Genomic DNA, 16,752 nt, shown 5'->3' on the forward strand with positions numbered 1-16,752 from the left:
GAGGGCGGGGGAGGGCCTTGTATGCATRCCGGAAGTTGGAATAACAATGATCGAGTGTTTTTCCAGCGCGAGTACTACAGTCGATATGCTGATAGAATTTAGGTATCCTTTTCCTCAAATTTGCTTTGTAAAAAATCCCCAGCTACAATAACTGCAGCCTCAGGATATATGGTTTCTAGTTTGCATAAAGTCCAGTGAAGTTCCTTGAGGGCTGTCGTGGATTCGGCTTGAGGGGGGACATACGGTGCTGTGACAATAACCGAATACATTTAATTTGGGAGATAACACAGTCGGCATTTGATTGTGATGTATTCTAGGTCAGGTGAACAAAACGCCTTGAGTTCCTGTATGTTATTACAATTACACCATGAGTCGTTAATCATGAAACATACGTTTGTGAGTCACATTTCTGAAGCTTTCCTCCTTTTGTTTTAATTGAATTTGTGCCAACTTGTGGCTTGCTTTGAGTACATTACATTGATCTGACTTAATGGCAAAATGTTACAGGCATCCTGTAAATTGGAGACATGGGAAAGTTTTTTATTATATCAGCAATGTCTGTATTTTCAGTGATTTAAAGGTCAATTGAATAATCTACCAATGCTTTTTTTGTGTAAACAAAAGTCTTTATTACCTTTCTTACAGTATTAACCTTCTCTTAAAAGCATTCCCACCAGTAAATCATTGATCCCTAAGCAATTCCCACTAGGCACATTCCCTTGTCTTTGCTTTGACTTTTCATGAATATTAACTCATTTTCCCAATAAGCCGTCACTCTTTTAGCAACACTTGTGTGTAATAAGCAAGAATGGAGGGTAGCCAGTTCAGCTACTCTACCCAGCGTCTACGTGTTTAATAAGTGTCCTTCCCGCTTGTGTTTGGATAAAAGTCATAATGTCAACACAATTAACACTTTGTTCCTGACTGTAAATGCCACTCCTAAAAGTACACTGTTGGTTTTCTTTAGTTTCAAGTTTCAAGTTTTAATGTGTACAAGTCCAGAAGTAATAGTGGAAGTTATAGATGAAATCAGAGAACCTCAATTCATGTAATGATTTGGAAACTCCACATTCTTCTCTTTTATATATTTCCTTTATTGTTTGATTGACAGATTTAATCTAGATGCAGAGTCCACTATTCCTTTTCTCAGAAGGAAACTATCAGAATACCTTGTTTATTTAACTAGTAAATGGGCCATAAAGTGCTGTCTTCTTTTTCTTGTCACGAAAAGCAAAACATATATTGTCCATAAAGATTGATATTGAATATGATACGGTTAAGTTATTTTTAAGATGTGATAAGAAGTGAATCCCTTTGTCCGTAGCATGAGTCATGTCAACAAAGGCCTTTTGTCGACATACACAGAGAAATTGCTGCCAACAGCAACAACTTGAGAAACTACTTTATCATCTAACAGTGTCCACGGCAAGGCAATGACAGAGTGACAAGAGTTTTATTTTACAATGTTCGTTCATCAGTCTTTCTAACTGACTGTAAGAGAACAGAAGAAACCAAGTTACATAACATGCTGTTATTCTCACCTCAATCAGAAGAAAATCGACAGTTTCAGATTACAACGTCTAATAGTGTCAAGGCAATCCCCGCGAATGCTTTTACACAATGCTTTTTCTTCACTTCATTCATTTTACAGTTTAAGTCACCTCGCCTTTGAAATGAATGGAATTGAACTTATTTTGAAAGATAAAATTAACAAGAAAAACAGTGTAATGAACCATTTGAATCATAATCTCAGCTCCTCAATCACTTCTAGTGTTTTCTTAAATACCACGGGTATCTGTTCACCTGATGTCTTCGCAGGCAACTGGTGGATTGTGTTTGTGTGTGTTGGTGGGATGTTTTTAATAAGATGTTCAGTTTGCTTGCGAGGTAGTGGATTCTGAGCTGACAATATAAACGGAAAGAAACACGTGACCACAGCAGAAAATACGACTTGGAAAGAGAGAAGATGAATACATTGAATTCAGTGTATAGGATATTGTTTAATGCACACTATATTAGTTAGACATGCATATAAGGCATACAGACAGTAATGGTAAATAGTTAGAGTAAAATTCCAGTATGGAATAACAGTGACTTCAGAATCCAATAGAAGAATGAGATGTAGGCTACAACAAACAAACCAGTCATTGGTCAACAACAAACAAACCAGTCATTGGTCAACTACAAACAAACCAGTCATTGGTCAACTATAAAGGGGTAGATCTAAAGCGTATGAGACTGTACACATTTGAAAAAGTACCTTGTCACATAACTTTTAAGTTACTGAATAAAAAACAGAAGTACAATGTGTTTCCTTCCCATCTTAACTCTGATTATGGATAAAAGGCCTGTCGAGAGTTTTTTATTTGACAGGTACATTACTCGCATAAAAAGGGTTGGATGGAGTCATAGTTAGTGTAGCATACAGCATAGGCATTCTTATGCTAATTTAACCATAGTCTCATGAGCCATACTCAAAGTATTGCGCTACACCTAACCCCAAAACCCCCACGGCTCCCCATGACCCTTTGTCCTACTACCCCTACCACTGCTGCCAACCTTTCTAGAGGGTTTGGATGGGGTTCTGCAGGGAGAACTCCCCCCTGGAGGCCAGGGCAGCCTTGCGGGTCATGGTGGTACACCGAGTCAGGATCTCATGGGCTCTGGGTCGCGTGGGCACCCTGGGGACAGCGGTGGGCATCTTACAGGACCCAGCCTCAGGCCTGGAGCTGGAGGAGAGGCTCTCATCTGGGCGGCTGCGGACACTATTCCTCTCCCATGGCTCGGGTGAGGACTTGGGGCTGTGTGGGGGGCTTAGGGGGTCCTCCTCACTGGAGGAATACGCCCTGACACTCCGGTCCAGAGACTCAATGCCTGACGAGCTGAAGTCAGAGATGGAGGCCTCTGCCCCGCTGATGGTGCTCTTGCGGATTGCCGGATTCAGGTTTGACTCCAGGCCTTCTCTCTCTCTTTGGGATGGAGGGACGGCCATGCCGAGACGGGTCTCAGACAGGATCTCCAGAGAGCGGGTCTTTTGGAGATGGGGAGCCCGGTACGGATTACCCCTGGGCTGGGTAGTATGCTCCTTAAGCTCTGTCTCCTCATTCAGGGTGGCTGGGTAGCGGTTGCTAGATTGGCTTCCACCACTTAATGCCAGGTTGAGAGTAGAGCTGTTCATGTGGGTTGCCAGATTGAGAGAGGAGCTGTGCAGCTTCCTCTGCAGGGTGTGGAGGCCAGCACGTGGGTTGTTGTAGGGCTGCAGGTACATGGAGGGAACATAGCCCATCCTGCCATTATACCTGGAGAGAAAAGAGCTGCATCACTCAGAGTTCAAATAGTTTGTTTTTTTACAGGACATCTTGAGGTCATGACTTTCAGGTCTTTGCTTAACAGAATATTGAAGTGGTGCCGTTCGTCACCATCAATCATCATTTGTCAAAAGGAACCACTAACAGGTGATTGGTCATCCCTACTCTCTTCACTGTTGTTCGTTACCAAATAACACTAAGAAAACCACGGGATGTCTATGACATTTTATTTATCTATGACAGGTATTAACTTTTGGTGGCCAGCCAAGTAGGTGCTCCCTGTTCACATAAACTATAATCATGTTTGGAGTGACAATGCATTCAAAAGTTCCTCCCACATACTTGCTGTCACACTATTGTAGCCAAGACAATGAGAGGTTGTACATTGGTTGCGTTGTCTTGTATCACAGACCAGACAAGTAAATGCAGTTTTGGTTGCTTTGTCTGTGTAGCATTCTGAGAGGCAGACAGGCAGACTGATAGTCAGGTTACATGTTGACATACCTGATGAGCCACCATCCGTCATCTGATTTCCTCAGCACCTCTACCACAGAGCCAATAGGAACAGGCACCTCGTCATTGTTGTTAGTGGAGTAACTCCTCACAGCACAGTAGAGAGTTCCTGAGGGACAAACCAGGAAGCTTGTTAAAACAACAACAGAGATTCCGTTCTACAACAGCATCAGCAGTAGTCCTTCTGGGAATGTATACAGTGCCTTTAGAAGTATTCACAACCCTTTACTTTTTTCAAATAAGTTTTTCAGAATAAAAGTGGAAAGCTCTTAGAGACTTACCAAGAAAGACTCGCAGCTATAATCACCACCAAAGGTGCTTCTACAAAGTAATGTCTCAGGGGTGTGAATACTTACGTAAATAAGATATTTCTATATTTCATTTTGAATAAATGTGCAAGCAAAAAAATATATATACAGTGCCAATCAAAAGTTTGGACACACCTTCTAATTCAAGAGTTCTTCTTTATTTTTTTACTATTTTATACATTGTAGAATAATAGTGAAGACATCAAAACTATGAAATAACACATATGGAATCATGTAGTAACCAAAAAAGTGTTTATATTTTAGATTATTCAAAGTAGCCACCCTTTGCCTTGATGACAGCTTTGCACATTCTTGGCATTCTCTCAACCAGCTTCACCTGGAATGCTTTTCAACAGTCTTGAAGGAGTTCCCACATATGCTGAGCACTTGTTGGCTGCTTTTCCTTCTCTCTGCAGTCCAACTCATCCCAAACCATCTCATTTGAGTTAAGATCGGGTGATTGTGAAGGCCAGGTCATCTGATGCAACACTCCATTACTCTCCTTCTTGGTCAAATAGTCCTTACACATTTTGGAGGTATGTTGGGTCATTGTCACTAAGCGCAAACCAGATGGGATGGCGTATCGCTGCAGAATGCTGTGGTAGCAATGCTCGTTAAGTGTGCCTTGAATTCTAAATAAATCACTGACAGTGTCACCAGCAAAGCACCCCCACACCATCACACCTCCTCCTCCATGCTTCACGGTAGGAACCACACATGCGGAGATCATCCGTTCACCTACTCTGTCTCAAAAGACACGGGAGTTGGAACCAAAAATCTCATATTTTGACTCATCAGACCTAAGGACAGATTTCCACCGGTCTAATGTCCATTGCTCATGTTTCTTGGCCCAAGCAAATCTCTTCTTCCTATTGGTGTTGAAGGGGTTAAACCAAGGCCTCATACCTTTTAAAGGGTTAATTAATTGTGTTGTGATAAACTGCAAGGTCTCCTTTTAGGAGACCTCTGTGTGTGTGTTAACACCTGTTTTGAGTGTTGTGCCCTTCAGACACTATCACTTCAGACACTACCGCCTACGCTCATACTCCTCCTGTCTGGGCCCCACCGTGGCTTTCTGAGGTTCTTAGAAACACGACTGGTTTTCTGAGAACACAAGGCTGCCGCAGGGCTGATGAAAACAGCCACCTGTCAGAAGATGCTTGGACTCGTTCACCTTGTTCTTGTGATGAAAGGTCAAGTTTCGGTCAAACCCACTTCTGAGCTTTCAATTGCTGACAAGATGATTGCTGCTGTCAGGGGAGGTTAGATTAATTAAAATGTTGTTGCCAGGGAAAGTCATGCAAGGGGAACAGGGGAGGCTTTATGAGTTACAGGATGTCTTAGACAGAACCTGGGGAGAGCTATCATATACTGTATTCTGTAACAACTTCTACCTACAATTGTATTACTAAATGAGAATTTTAATACTTGAACAAAGAGTCTGTGTTTCCTTTCTACTACCAATATATATACGTTTGATAACTATATAGACCTGATCATCTGTTGAAGAAATTGACCAACGGTGTCCTTTAGTGGTGGTTTCTTTGCAGCAATTTGACCATGGAGGCCTGATTCATGCACTCTCCTCTGAACAGTTGAGATGTGTCTGTTACTTGACCTCTGTGAAGCATTTATTTGGGCTACAATCTGAGGTGCAGTTAACTCTAATGAATGTATCCTCTGCAGCAGAGGTAACTCTGGGTCTTCCTTTCCTGTGGCAGTCATCATGAGAGCCAATTTCATCATAGCTCTTGATGMTTTTTTGCGACTGCAATTGAATAAACTTTAAAAGTTCTTAAAGTTTTCCAGATTGACTGACCTTCATGTCTTAAAGTAATGATGGACTGTTGTTTCTCTTTGCTTATTTGAGCTGTTCTTGTCATAATATGGACTTGGACTTTTACCAAATAGGGCTATCTTCTGTATACCAAACGTACCTTGTCACAACACAACTGATTGGCTCAAATGCATTAAGAAGGAAAGAAATGCCACAAATGAACTTTTAACAAGGCACACCTGTCAATTGAAATGCATTCCAGGTGACTACCTCATGAAGCTGGTTGAGAGAATGCCAAAAGTGTGCAAAGCTGTCATCAAATCAAAGGGTGTTTTCTTTGAAGAATCTCAAATGTAAAATATATTTGGATTTGTTTAAACCAGGGGTGTCAAACATACGGCCCGCGGGCCGGAACCGGCCCCCAAGGAGGTTCGATCAGGCCCGCAGGATAATTTGAAAGTGGAAAAAATGCATAAAAGACATGGAATTAATATTTTTAATTCGCTGCAATTCATGGATTATCCGCTAAGGGGCGCACTCTTTCCATCAGAGTAGAAGACAAGCCGCATCACTGAGACAGACTGAAAACAGCAGACGGTATCAATGCGCCATCTGCTGCTTGTTACGACGTTGTTAATACCTTGGTCTCTACCTCTCCGCTACACCCTCATTAGCCAAAATGTCGTTATCCAAACGGAGAAAAGTAGATAAGGAGTGTAGAATTTTCAAAGAAAAATGGACCACGTCCTATTTATTTACAGAGATGCACGGAAAACCTTCGTGCTTGGTGTGTTTGCAACAAGTTTCGGTATTGAAGGAATATAATATTCGACGCCACTACGAGACTCATCACAGCGAAAAATATGACGGCTTGCAAGGACAACTGAGAAGAGATACACATATATGCGTATGTGTAAGTGGTTTAAAAATTCCTTTCTTTAAAAGTCTCATTTAATCTTAAAGTGCATTACTATATTTTTCAGTACCAATTAAAGTTTTGTGCCTTTGTACAATCAGTGGGATCAGTTGCAATGCATATTTGTGAATGATAAAAGTAAATTGCACATTTGTCTAAGGAAATATGAGGTGTTTCATGAAATGTTTTGTAAAAGGATAGTTCATTAAATTTCAATATTTTCCTAATGTTCTTGTGCTTCTTTACACCAAAACAAAGGAAAGACATGATATTTTGGTTATTTATAGCAGAGTATGGTATAATTTTAATGGTCCGGCCCACTTGACATCTCCCTAGGCCGTATGTGGCCCACGATGCGAAATGAGTTTGACACCCCTGGTTTAAACCTTTTTTGGTTACTACATGATTGTGTTATTTCATAGTTTTGATGTCTTCACTATTATTCTACAATGTAGAAAATAGTAAAAATAAAGAAAAACCCTTGAATGAGTAGGTGTCTCCAAGCTTTTGACTGATACTGTATATGTTTTCACTTTGTCAGTATGGGGTACTGTGTGTAAATGGGTGACAAATCTATTTAATCCACGTTGTATTTTTTTATTTAACTAGGCAGGTCAGTTAAGAACAAATTCTTATTTACAATGACAGCCTACAGTGGGTTAACTGCCTTGTTCAGGGGCAGAAGGACAGACTTTCACCTTGTCAGCTCAGGGATTTGATCCAGCAACCTTTCTGTTACTGACCCAACACTCTAACCACTAGGATACCTACCACCCCAAAGAGAACAAAATAAGTCAAGGGTGTGAAAATATTCTGATGGCACTGTAGATAGTGGATCTTGACAAATCTCAAAACCATGACAGAACATCTTGTAACGCAATATTGTAATCTGTAATACAATCTCAGTCTGTCATTCTCTACTATGTTGGGATGAGGGTGATTTATCTAGCTCAGGACTGCCCCCTGGTGTTTGGCTGGCTGTGGAATGTTCAAACTACTATGGTTTCACCATGCGCCAACTGCAATCCATTGTAGGCCTAGTATATTAAACAAACTCACAACATCTACTGTGATCAAGTTTGGACTGTGGAAAGGATATGCATTAATATACAGTAAGAAGTATCTCACCCCCCAAGGGAATTCCATCCATTTCATCTTCATCCTCCTCTGCCTCACACATCTCCAGGTAGGGAGCAGGGAACCAGGCCAACCGTTTATCCTCGTTCTCCACCAGCCACCAGCCTGAATGAACACACACAGATCGAGACAGAGGAAGTCTTAATTTCCATGCTTCTCCACACAAAGCTTGAAAGTGGAGCCTATCCCAGGTTAACAGTGTAAGGAGAAATTACATGTGGGCTAACCTAAGTTTAAATACAGGTAAATAAAAGTAAACTATATTAAAGAGGACTCTAACCTGCCGGGTCTTTGATGAGCACGTCCAGCCTCTCATCCAAGGCCACTTTAAAGGGCCTGTTCTTAGTGTCCTTGGTGTTGTAGGGCCCCACACAGCGGTAAGACTGGCTAATAAAGGTGTGTGTCCTATTGCCCACGCTCAGACGCTGCCCGCTCATGTTCCCCACCCCCTCCTTCGATGGCAGCATCATGACACTGTGGAGAGGAGACAAATGCTGACAGTAACATAGCTGCTGGACGTTTTCTTTAAGTTTACATGAGAAGAACAGAGTGCTAGGCTCATAAAAGATTGTTGCCATCTAGTAAGTAGATGCTTTCATCCGGTACGTTAATCTACAATTTAATTATTAGTGTAGTGAAATAAGAAGGCTGAAACAATTTTAAAAAATATTGAAAAAAAAAAGAGGCTGAAACGAGGAATGTTTGTATGTGTTTACCTGTTCTTGGTGAAGTCTGCCTGCAGGTCGTGGTCTTTGGGCATGAAGAACCGAGTGACCTCTGAACTGCGGGTCACGGAGGGGTCACACCTGAGCAGGTCGCTGCAGTAGTTCTCCAGTAAGTTCATCCGACGCATCAACCAACTAGGACCCTTCTCCTGGATCTTTCTCCTCATAGCTGTGGCTGAGAGAAGACAACAATTAGTAAGGTCCGAACTCAGTATTCGCAGTGAAAGAAAGAAAAATGTATTCCCTCTTTTTTAATTGTTGAGGTTTCACTTTTTCATTGAGGTAGGAAGAAGAACATGAATGTGATGAGGAAGTGAGATAGCAAAGTGACGAAGCAGAGTTGAAATAGTTTGGGAGTAGATTGTGAGGCAAAGATGAGACTGAGGTTGTTGACTTACCTCTGAATTTAGGAATCACTCTGTCTCTCTTGCGGAAAGGATTCTCAAGGAAAAACCTCTTCTTCAATTGTCTCTGTTGAAATAAGAGGAGGGATATCACATATCCTCTGATAAAGATGTATCAATCACTTTTAATATATATATTTTTTTGTCATTTAGCAGACACTCTTATCCAGAACAATTTACAGGAACAATTAGGGTTGAGTACCTGCTCAAGGGCATATCGACATATTTTTCACCTACTGGCCCAACCCCCTTAACCTCTAGGCTAACTGACGCACCTTTATTGATGTACAGGTTCAATTTAAAACTTACATGAAACTCCTTCAAATCTAGGAATGATCTGTAGACAATTACTTCACTCTCATCAGACCACAGTATGGAGATCATAAACATCTGTAGAAAATTTGAAATGATATTATTTTAGAATACTTTATAAAAATTTAACAGATACAAATATAAGGAAAAATGTTTAAATTGATCAATTTATATACACAAAAATGGAATAGACACGCTTATTCATTTCTATAGTGGTTTACCTTGACTTGAAATGCCTCTCTATATATCACTCCAATAATCTGGGCACTAGTGGCATAGCGCATCTGGTCTCCCATGTCTGAGTTTATTCTAATCTAATTTTGAGTTGATAATCTACTCTTTCTCGCAAGCCTCTTGCTTTGATCTCTATCTGCTCGACTAGTTTAGTACAATTTATACTTTAGGAGAAGAGGCGGAGTCGGTAGGCACTTATGCAACTATATCGTCACTGTGGTGCTTTTTATCTGGCTGTGGGCTGTGGGCTAAAGCGAATAAAGGTCTTGTCGCTTTCAATAGATTTTTTTTTCTTGGTCAATTCATCCGTCCAGTCCATCAACCACAACAATCAATTACAAAAGAAACAGTGGATAGTAATTTATCAAGTTAAATGGTTTGGTCATGGGTAGGCACCAGGCTTACATTTACTTATCCATTGATTGTAGGCATACCAAGTAGCCTACTACGAACTTGCAAAATGTGAATTAATTCTACTTTACACCTAGCTGGCAAGATAACTTCAGAGAGTGTTAGTTAATACCTGCTAGGTGTTTGTGGTACTGAAGAAGCACAGTAGCAACATTGACAGTGTCGAGAACCTGTTGCTGTGAATAGGATGGGATGATGAATCACATGTAGTTGATATTAAATCTGTTTTTGGCTGCTATTACCTGTGTGTGTGCATGCAATTACACACACACACACAAACACAGTTGTTATTGTCCGTAACTTGTCATAATATCATATAACTAAATAATWATACAGCATCATAATGTGTATCAGCAAGCAATATGGTATTCATTTATATGAATGTGATAATATAAATATATATACATATATTTTTTTAAATAGATTAAAGCTATTCCTGGTCTATGTAGTTTAGTAAATAATGTATAAACTTGTTATACATTGAATGTGAATAATACATTGAATAATGTATCTGCCCAGTTCCAACCAGACAGGTTATCTATGCAAGCATCAGCATCTCTGCTCAACAATAGACAATAGCTTAGGAGGAAGCAGAGCAAGGCATGACACTTGGACTGGCACGTTTTACCAGCAACTTGTCAGAAAGGCTGATGCATGGCACGTGGAACATCATTCCACTCTCAAATACCAGTAACACATAGGTGAAGCACCTATCCTTTCATTCAGTCAGTTCCTGGAACTTTACCTTTCATTTGGGGATGAGGCACTGGAGTCTGTCACTTCCCTTTCCTTGTTGTCTCCTAGAAAAAAAGCTGCAATAGCCTATGTATCCATGGCCATACAGAATATTAGAGAATATTACAGTTGTAGGGTCTTTACTTTCAAAAAATAGAAAAAATTGCCTATGCCAGCATTGTTGTTATCTTATTTTTATAACATCATAATGAGGCCGGTAGTAAAGAGGTAAAGGGGGACCTTTTAAATACAGAAACTGTGTGTGCATGTCACGTTCCTGACCTGTTTTCTCTTGTTTTTGTATGTGTTTAGTTGGTCAGGGCGTGAGTTGGGGTGGGCATTCATTGTTATGTGTTTCTATGTTTAGGTTTATTATCTGTTAGCCTTATATGGTTCTCAATCAGGGACAGGTGTTATTCATTTCCTCTGATTGAGAATCATATATAGGTAGGCTGTTTCACCCTGTTTGTTTGTGGGTGATTGTCTTCCGTGTCTGTATYTATGTTCGTACCACWRGGYACTGTAGCGTTTGTTTGTAGTCTGTACCTGTTCGTGCGTTCTTCGTGTATTTGTAAGTTCTCATGTTCAGGTCTGTTTAGTTTGTTTTGTTGTTTTGTATTTTCAAGTATATTTTCGTGTCAGTGTTCGTCTGGTCTATTAAATAAATATTCATTATGTATTCATCACCCGCTGCGCCTTGGTCCCTCATTCACCACAAGACAACCGTTACAGAATCACCACCACAAAAGGACCAAGACCCACCTACACAGGATTTATGGCAATGGGAGCAGGATCTGGGCTACACTCGCTGGAGGAGATCGACAGGTGGGCGATCGACCCAGGGCGAATGCCGGAGCCCGCCTGGGATTCTCTGGCGCAGTGCGAGGAGGATACCGGCGAATGGAGGCAGCACGACGACGCGGTAGGAAGCCTGTGAGTCAGCCCCAAAAAATTATTGGGGGGAGGCTAAAAGGGCGTGTGGCGAAGTCAGGTAGGAGACCTGCGCCTACTCCCCTCCCTGTACTTACCGTGGAGAGCGAGAGTACGGGCAGACACCGTGTTACGCAGTAGAGCGCATGGTGTCTCCTGTAAGTGTGCATAGCCCGGTGAGGTATCGCCGGGCTAGATTGAGTATTGAGCCAGGTGCCATGAAGCCGGCTCAACGCGTCTGGTCTCCAGTGCGTCTCCTCGGGCCGCTTACATGGCACCAGCCTTATGCTGGTGTCCCCGGTTCGCCTACATAGGCCCGGTGCGGTTTATCCACCTCCCCGCACTGTCAGGCGAAGGGGAGCATACAACCAGGTAAGGTTGGCAGGCTCAGTGCTCAAGGGAGCAGTACGCCTGCACGGTCCGGTATTTCCGGCCCACCTCCCCGCCCCAACCCAGTACCACCAGTGCCTACACCACGCACCAGGCTTCCTGTGCGTCTCCAGAGCCCTGCTCCTCCTCCACGCACTAGCCCTGTGGTGCGGTGTCTCCAGCCCATTACCACCAGTGCCTACACCACGCACCAAGCCTCCTGTGCGTCTCCAGAGTCCTGTGCGTCCTGTTGCTGCTCCCCGCACTAGCCTGAAGGTTGCGTGTCCATAGCCCGGTACCTCCAGTTCCGGCACCACGCACCAGGCATACAGTGCGCCTCAGCCGGCCAGAGTCTGCCGTCTGCCCAACGCCGTCTTAGCTGCCCGCTGCCAAGCACCGTCAGAGCTGCCCGTCTGCCAAGCACCGTCAGAGCTGCCCGTCTGTCCCGAGCCGTCAGAGCGCCCCTCTGTCCCGAGCCGTCAGAGCTGCCCGTCTGTCCCGAGCCGTCAGAGCTGCCCGTCTGTCCCGAGCCTTCAAAGCCGCCCGTCTGTCCCGAGCCTTCAGAGCCGCCCGTCAGTCAGGAGCCGCTAGAGCTGCCCGTCAGACAGGACCGCTAGAGCCTTCGCCAGACAGGAGCCGCTAGAGCCTTCCGCCAGACAGGAGCGCTAGAGCCTTCCGCCAGACAGGAGCAGCCAGAGCCTTCCGCCAGACAGGAGCAGCCAGAGCCTTCCGCCAGACAGGAGCCACCAGAGCCTTCAGCAGCCATGTGCGCCCAGAGCCTTCAGCCAGCCATGAGCAGCCAGAAGCCGTCAGCCAGCCATGAGCAGCCAGAGCCGTCAGCCAGCCATGAGCAGCCAGAGCGTCAGCCAGCCATGAGCAGCCAGAGCCGTCAGCCACCATGAGCAGCCAGATCCGTCCCTCAGGTCCGGAGCTGCCGTCCCTCAGTCCGGAGCTGCGTCCCTCAGTCCGGAGCTGCCCCTTAGTCCGGAGCTTCCCCTCATTCTGGTGCTGCCCTTAGTCCGGTGCTGCCCTTAATCCAGTGGGGTTAAATTGAGGTGGTCATTGGAGGAGGCTACAAAAGCGGGGGATTGACTATGGTGGGTGGGGACCACGCCCAGAGCCTGAGCCGCCACCGTGGACAGATGCCCACCCAGACCCTCCCCTAGACTTTATGCTGGTGCGCCCGGAGTTCGCACTTGGGGGGGGGGGTTATGTCACGTTCCTGACCTGTTTTCTCTTGTTTTGTATGTGTTTAGTTGGTCAGGGCGTGAGTTGGGTGGGCATTCATTGTTATGTGTTTCTTGTTTAGGTTTTAATCTGTTTAGCCTTATATGGTTCTCAATCAGGGACAGGTGTTATTCATTTCCTCTGATTGAGAATCATATATAGGTAGGCTGTTTCACCCTGTTTGTTTGTGGGTGATTGTCTTCCGTGTCTGTATGTATGTTCGTACCACACGGGACTGTAGCGTTTGTTTGTAGTCTGTACCTGTTCGTGCGTTCTTCGTGTATTTGTAAGTTCTCATGTTCAGGTCTGTTTAGTTTGTTTTGTTGTTTTGTATTTTCAAGTATATTTTCGTGTCAGTGTTCGTCTGGTCTATTAAATAAATATTCATTATGTATTCATCACCCGCTGCGCCTTGGTCCGCTCATTCACCACAAGATGACCGTTACAGTGCAGGCCTTTGGTTTTGTCTGTATCAGGCATGTGGTTGGCGCTTGCAACATCACGATAGTGGGTTCGATTCCCGGGACCACACATACATCAAATGTATGCACACATGACTGTAAGTCGCTTTGGATAAACATATCTGATAAATGGAATATATTATATTATTAATATTATATTATGTGCATTTTGACTCTTGATTAAAGAAATTGGCAATGGATACTTCGTCACCCACTTTTGCTGTAAACTGTATAGTGTAGTAACATAATAAACACTGTATTTTACTGTAAGTAAATCTATTCAATCTTATTGTTTTGGGAACCAAATATGAAATAACGCTACATGTTAATAGCCACTTTGTGGCTCCTTCGTCTCCAGTGAATGTGTTGATATGTAACGTGTTAACCAAGACACAATAACAATAAAACGATGTCTATAAAATGTGTGTCTGTGTGCGTTTGTGTATGTGTGCGTGTATTGTCGTGGAACATTTCTGATTCAAAGGAGAGAGACTTTTAGATTTCATCTAAACAATCAAACGTTATTATCGATTAAGAATTGCAATAATGAAGCTGGTCAATGACCACCCTTAAGTGATCGGTGAGAGCCCAAATAAGCAGGGTTAGGTTACAGCTCTTTATAGAAAAGTACATCCTCCTCAATGTTCATGACAAACCACAGATGTATAGAATTATACATTGTGCTATCAAGCAACAGATAGCAAGATTTACATTGCGGCAGGTTTCTGTCACTAGCTCATTTATTGCTTGTTATACAGGGTTGGCTTCTCAGGTTTGCAATCCTTAACACACAGATACTAATCATTCAATGGAATGCAGGCTGTAGGTTCTATCACTAAGCCATCATAAATGAATTGTTAGCGCCAAGCCCCAGAGGTGCAACTCAGTCCCACAGACACAGATGATGCAATACGCGGTGTATACTACACATACACTACATTCCTTGTCAATTACAAATTATGCAGCCTTAAAAGTCAAGATAATTTTGTCACTTGCAAGACGAGGTAAAATGCATGAGCACTAGTGTCGGGGTCAATTGCATTTAAATTTGGTTTTCTTTTTAAAGGTTATTTTTAAAGGTCCAATGCAGCCGTTTTTAATCTCAATATAAAATATTTTCTGGGTAACAATTTAGTACCTGAAGCTTTCCACGTTCTCCACTGCGGTCCCGTCAATGTGGATAGGAGCATGCTCCCTCTGCTGTTTCCTGAAGTCCACAATCAGCTCCTTCATTTTGTTGACGTTGAGAGAGAGGTTATTTTCCTGGTCCCACTCTGCCAGGGCCCTCACCTCCTCCCTGTAGGCTGTCTCGTCATTGTTGGTAATCAGGCCTACTACTGTTGTGTCGTCTGAAAACTTGATGATTTAGTTGGAGGCGTGCGTGGCCACGTAGTCATGGGTGAACAGGGAGTACAGGAGGGGGCTGAGTACGCACCCTTGTGGGGCCCCTGTGTTGAGTATCAGCAAAGTGGAAGTGATGTTTCCTACCTTCACCACCTGGGGGCGACCCGTCAGGAAGTCCAGGACTCAGTTAAACAGGGTGGGGTTCAGACCCAGGGCCCCGAGCTTAATGATGAGCTTGGAGGGTACTATGGTGTTGAAGGCTGAACTATAGTCAATGAACAGCATTCTGATGTAGGTATTCCTCTTGTCAAGGAAGGATAGGGCAGTGTGCAGTGTGATGACGATTGCATCGTCTGTTGATCTATTGGGGCGGTAAGCAAAATGAAGTGGGTAATGGGTGTCAGGTGTGATAGAGGTGATATGATCCTTAAGCCTCTCAAAGCACATCATGATCACAGAAGTGAGTGCTACGGAAAAATAGTCATTTAGTTTGGTTACCTTTTCTTTCTTGGGTACAGGAACAATGGTGGACATCTTGAACCACTTTGTCATTATCGGGTATTGTGTGTAGATTGATGAGGACATTTAAAAAAAAAAAAWKWWTTTTAGAATAAGGCTGTAACATAACAAAATGTGGAAAAAGTCAAGGGGTCTGAATACTTTCTGAATGCACTGTAAAACACAGGTGAATCATGTTTTTGACTGCACTTGGCCTATTTGTTTTAGCTTTGTTGAAGATATAGGCATTTTATGAATTAGATTTGCTCACCTCACGTGTCCTCTCTCCTCCGTCCTCTCTCGTCTCCTTTTGAAAAAGGTCCAAGTTAATTGAGGAGAGTCGGCGAGGAGAGTGAAAGTGGATGGAATGCAGTTGATTGAAATGAGATAGTGCTTCTCCACTCGCACGTTATTAGGGGGTGGATCTCAAAATAATGACGTTTACGGGGTGGATCCCAAAATAAATGTGTAAAGTGTTCAAAACAAATTATGTATGTTGTGCAAGACATTTTATAGATAAAACAATACGTAGCATATTGTTTTTAATCGTGCATATTTTTCTCCTCTGACAAAACAAAAGATGATTCAACCGTTTCAAATTTTTACTTCAATGGGGTGATGTCAGAGTTGGGATGTCCCATTGATGTCCCTGTGACAGATTTCAAAACTCTTCCATGGTAACATACACAATAGTATCCTCAGATTAGTAGTGTTGTGGCTGTCCCCCTTAAATAGCTGCCGCCGCAGTACCATAGGGTCCGACTTCGAGAACCAACTGGGGCAATGAGTGTTCTCCTGAAATGCAAACAGGTCCACCTGTGCTCTCCTGACCCTGTCCTAAAGCTGTACCACCACCTGAGGGTGTAGACTCTAGGCCCCCCCAGCGGTCCGTCTCCCGAGAGCATGCCGCTGCTTTGTTCAGGACCCCGGGGATATGTGCTGCACGCAGCGATGTCAAGCGGGTCTAGGCCCACGGCAAGAGCTCCCGAGCCAAAGGATCAGGAAATACTGTCCTACCAGGTAGGGCTGGAAGTGTTGAAGAGCTATGTGAACCACCCTGAGCTCCGGCACATTGATGTGATGACCACTCCATGGGGGGAATCCAGTGGCCAGCTGCCAATGAACATGGCACCTCAACCCGTC

At 43.4% G+C, this 16,752-nt stretch overlaps 1 protein-coding gene across 1 annotated transcript; it reads right to left on the reverse strand.

Moving 5' to 3' along the window:
* Nucleotides 1-1,980: 1,980 nt before the first annotated feature.
* Nucleotides 1,981-9,796, reverse strand: LOC111977540 (NADPH oxidase organizer 1). Its single transcript, XM_024006994.2, has 8 exons — nucleotides 9,622-9,796; nucleotides 9,398-9,478; nucleotides 9,083-9,155; nucleotides 8,676-8,859; nucleotides 8,240-8,433; nucleotides 7,951-8,064; nucleotides 3,813-3,930; nucleotides 1,981-3,299 (listed from the first exon to the last, which is right to left on the reverse strand). The coding sequence occupies exons 1-8, from the start codon at nucleotides 9,694-9,696 to the stop codon at nucleotides 2,564-2,566; spliced, it is 1,575 nt and encodes a 524-aa protein (XP_023862762.1). The 5' UTR covers nucleotides 9,697-9,796; the 3' UTR covers nucleotides 1,981-2,563.
* Between the last annotated feature and the right edge of the window lie 6,956 nt (nucleotides 9,797-16,752).

Source organism: Salvelinus sp. IW2-2015, linkage group LG18, assembly GCF_002910315.2.
Source record: "Salvelinus sp. IW2-2015 linkage group LG18, ASM291031v2, whole genome shotgun sequence".
NCBI lineage: Eukaryota > Metazoa > Chordata > Actinopteri > Salmoniformes > Salmonidae > Salvelinus > Salvelinus sp. IW2-2015.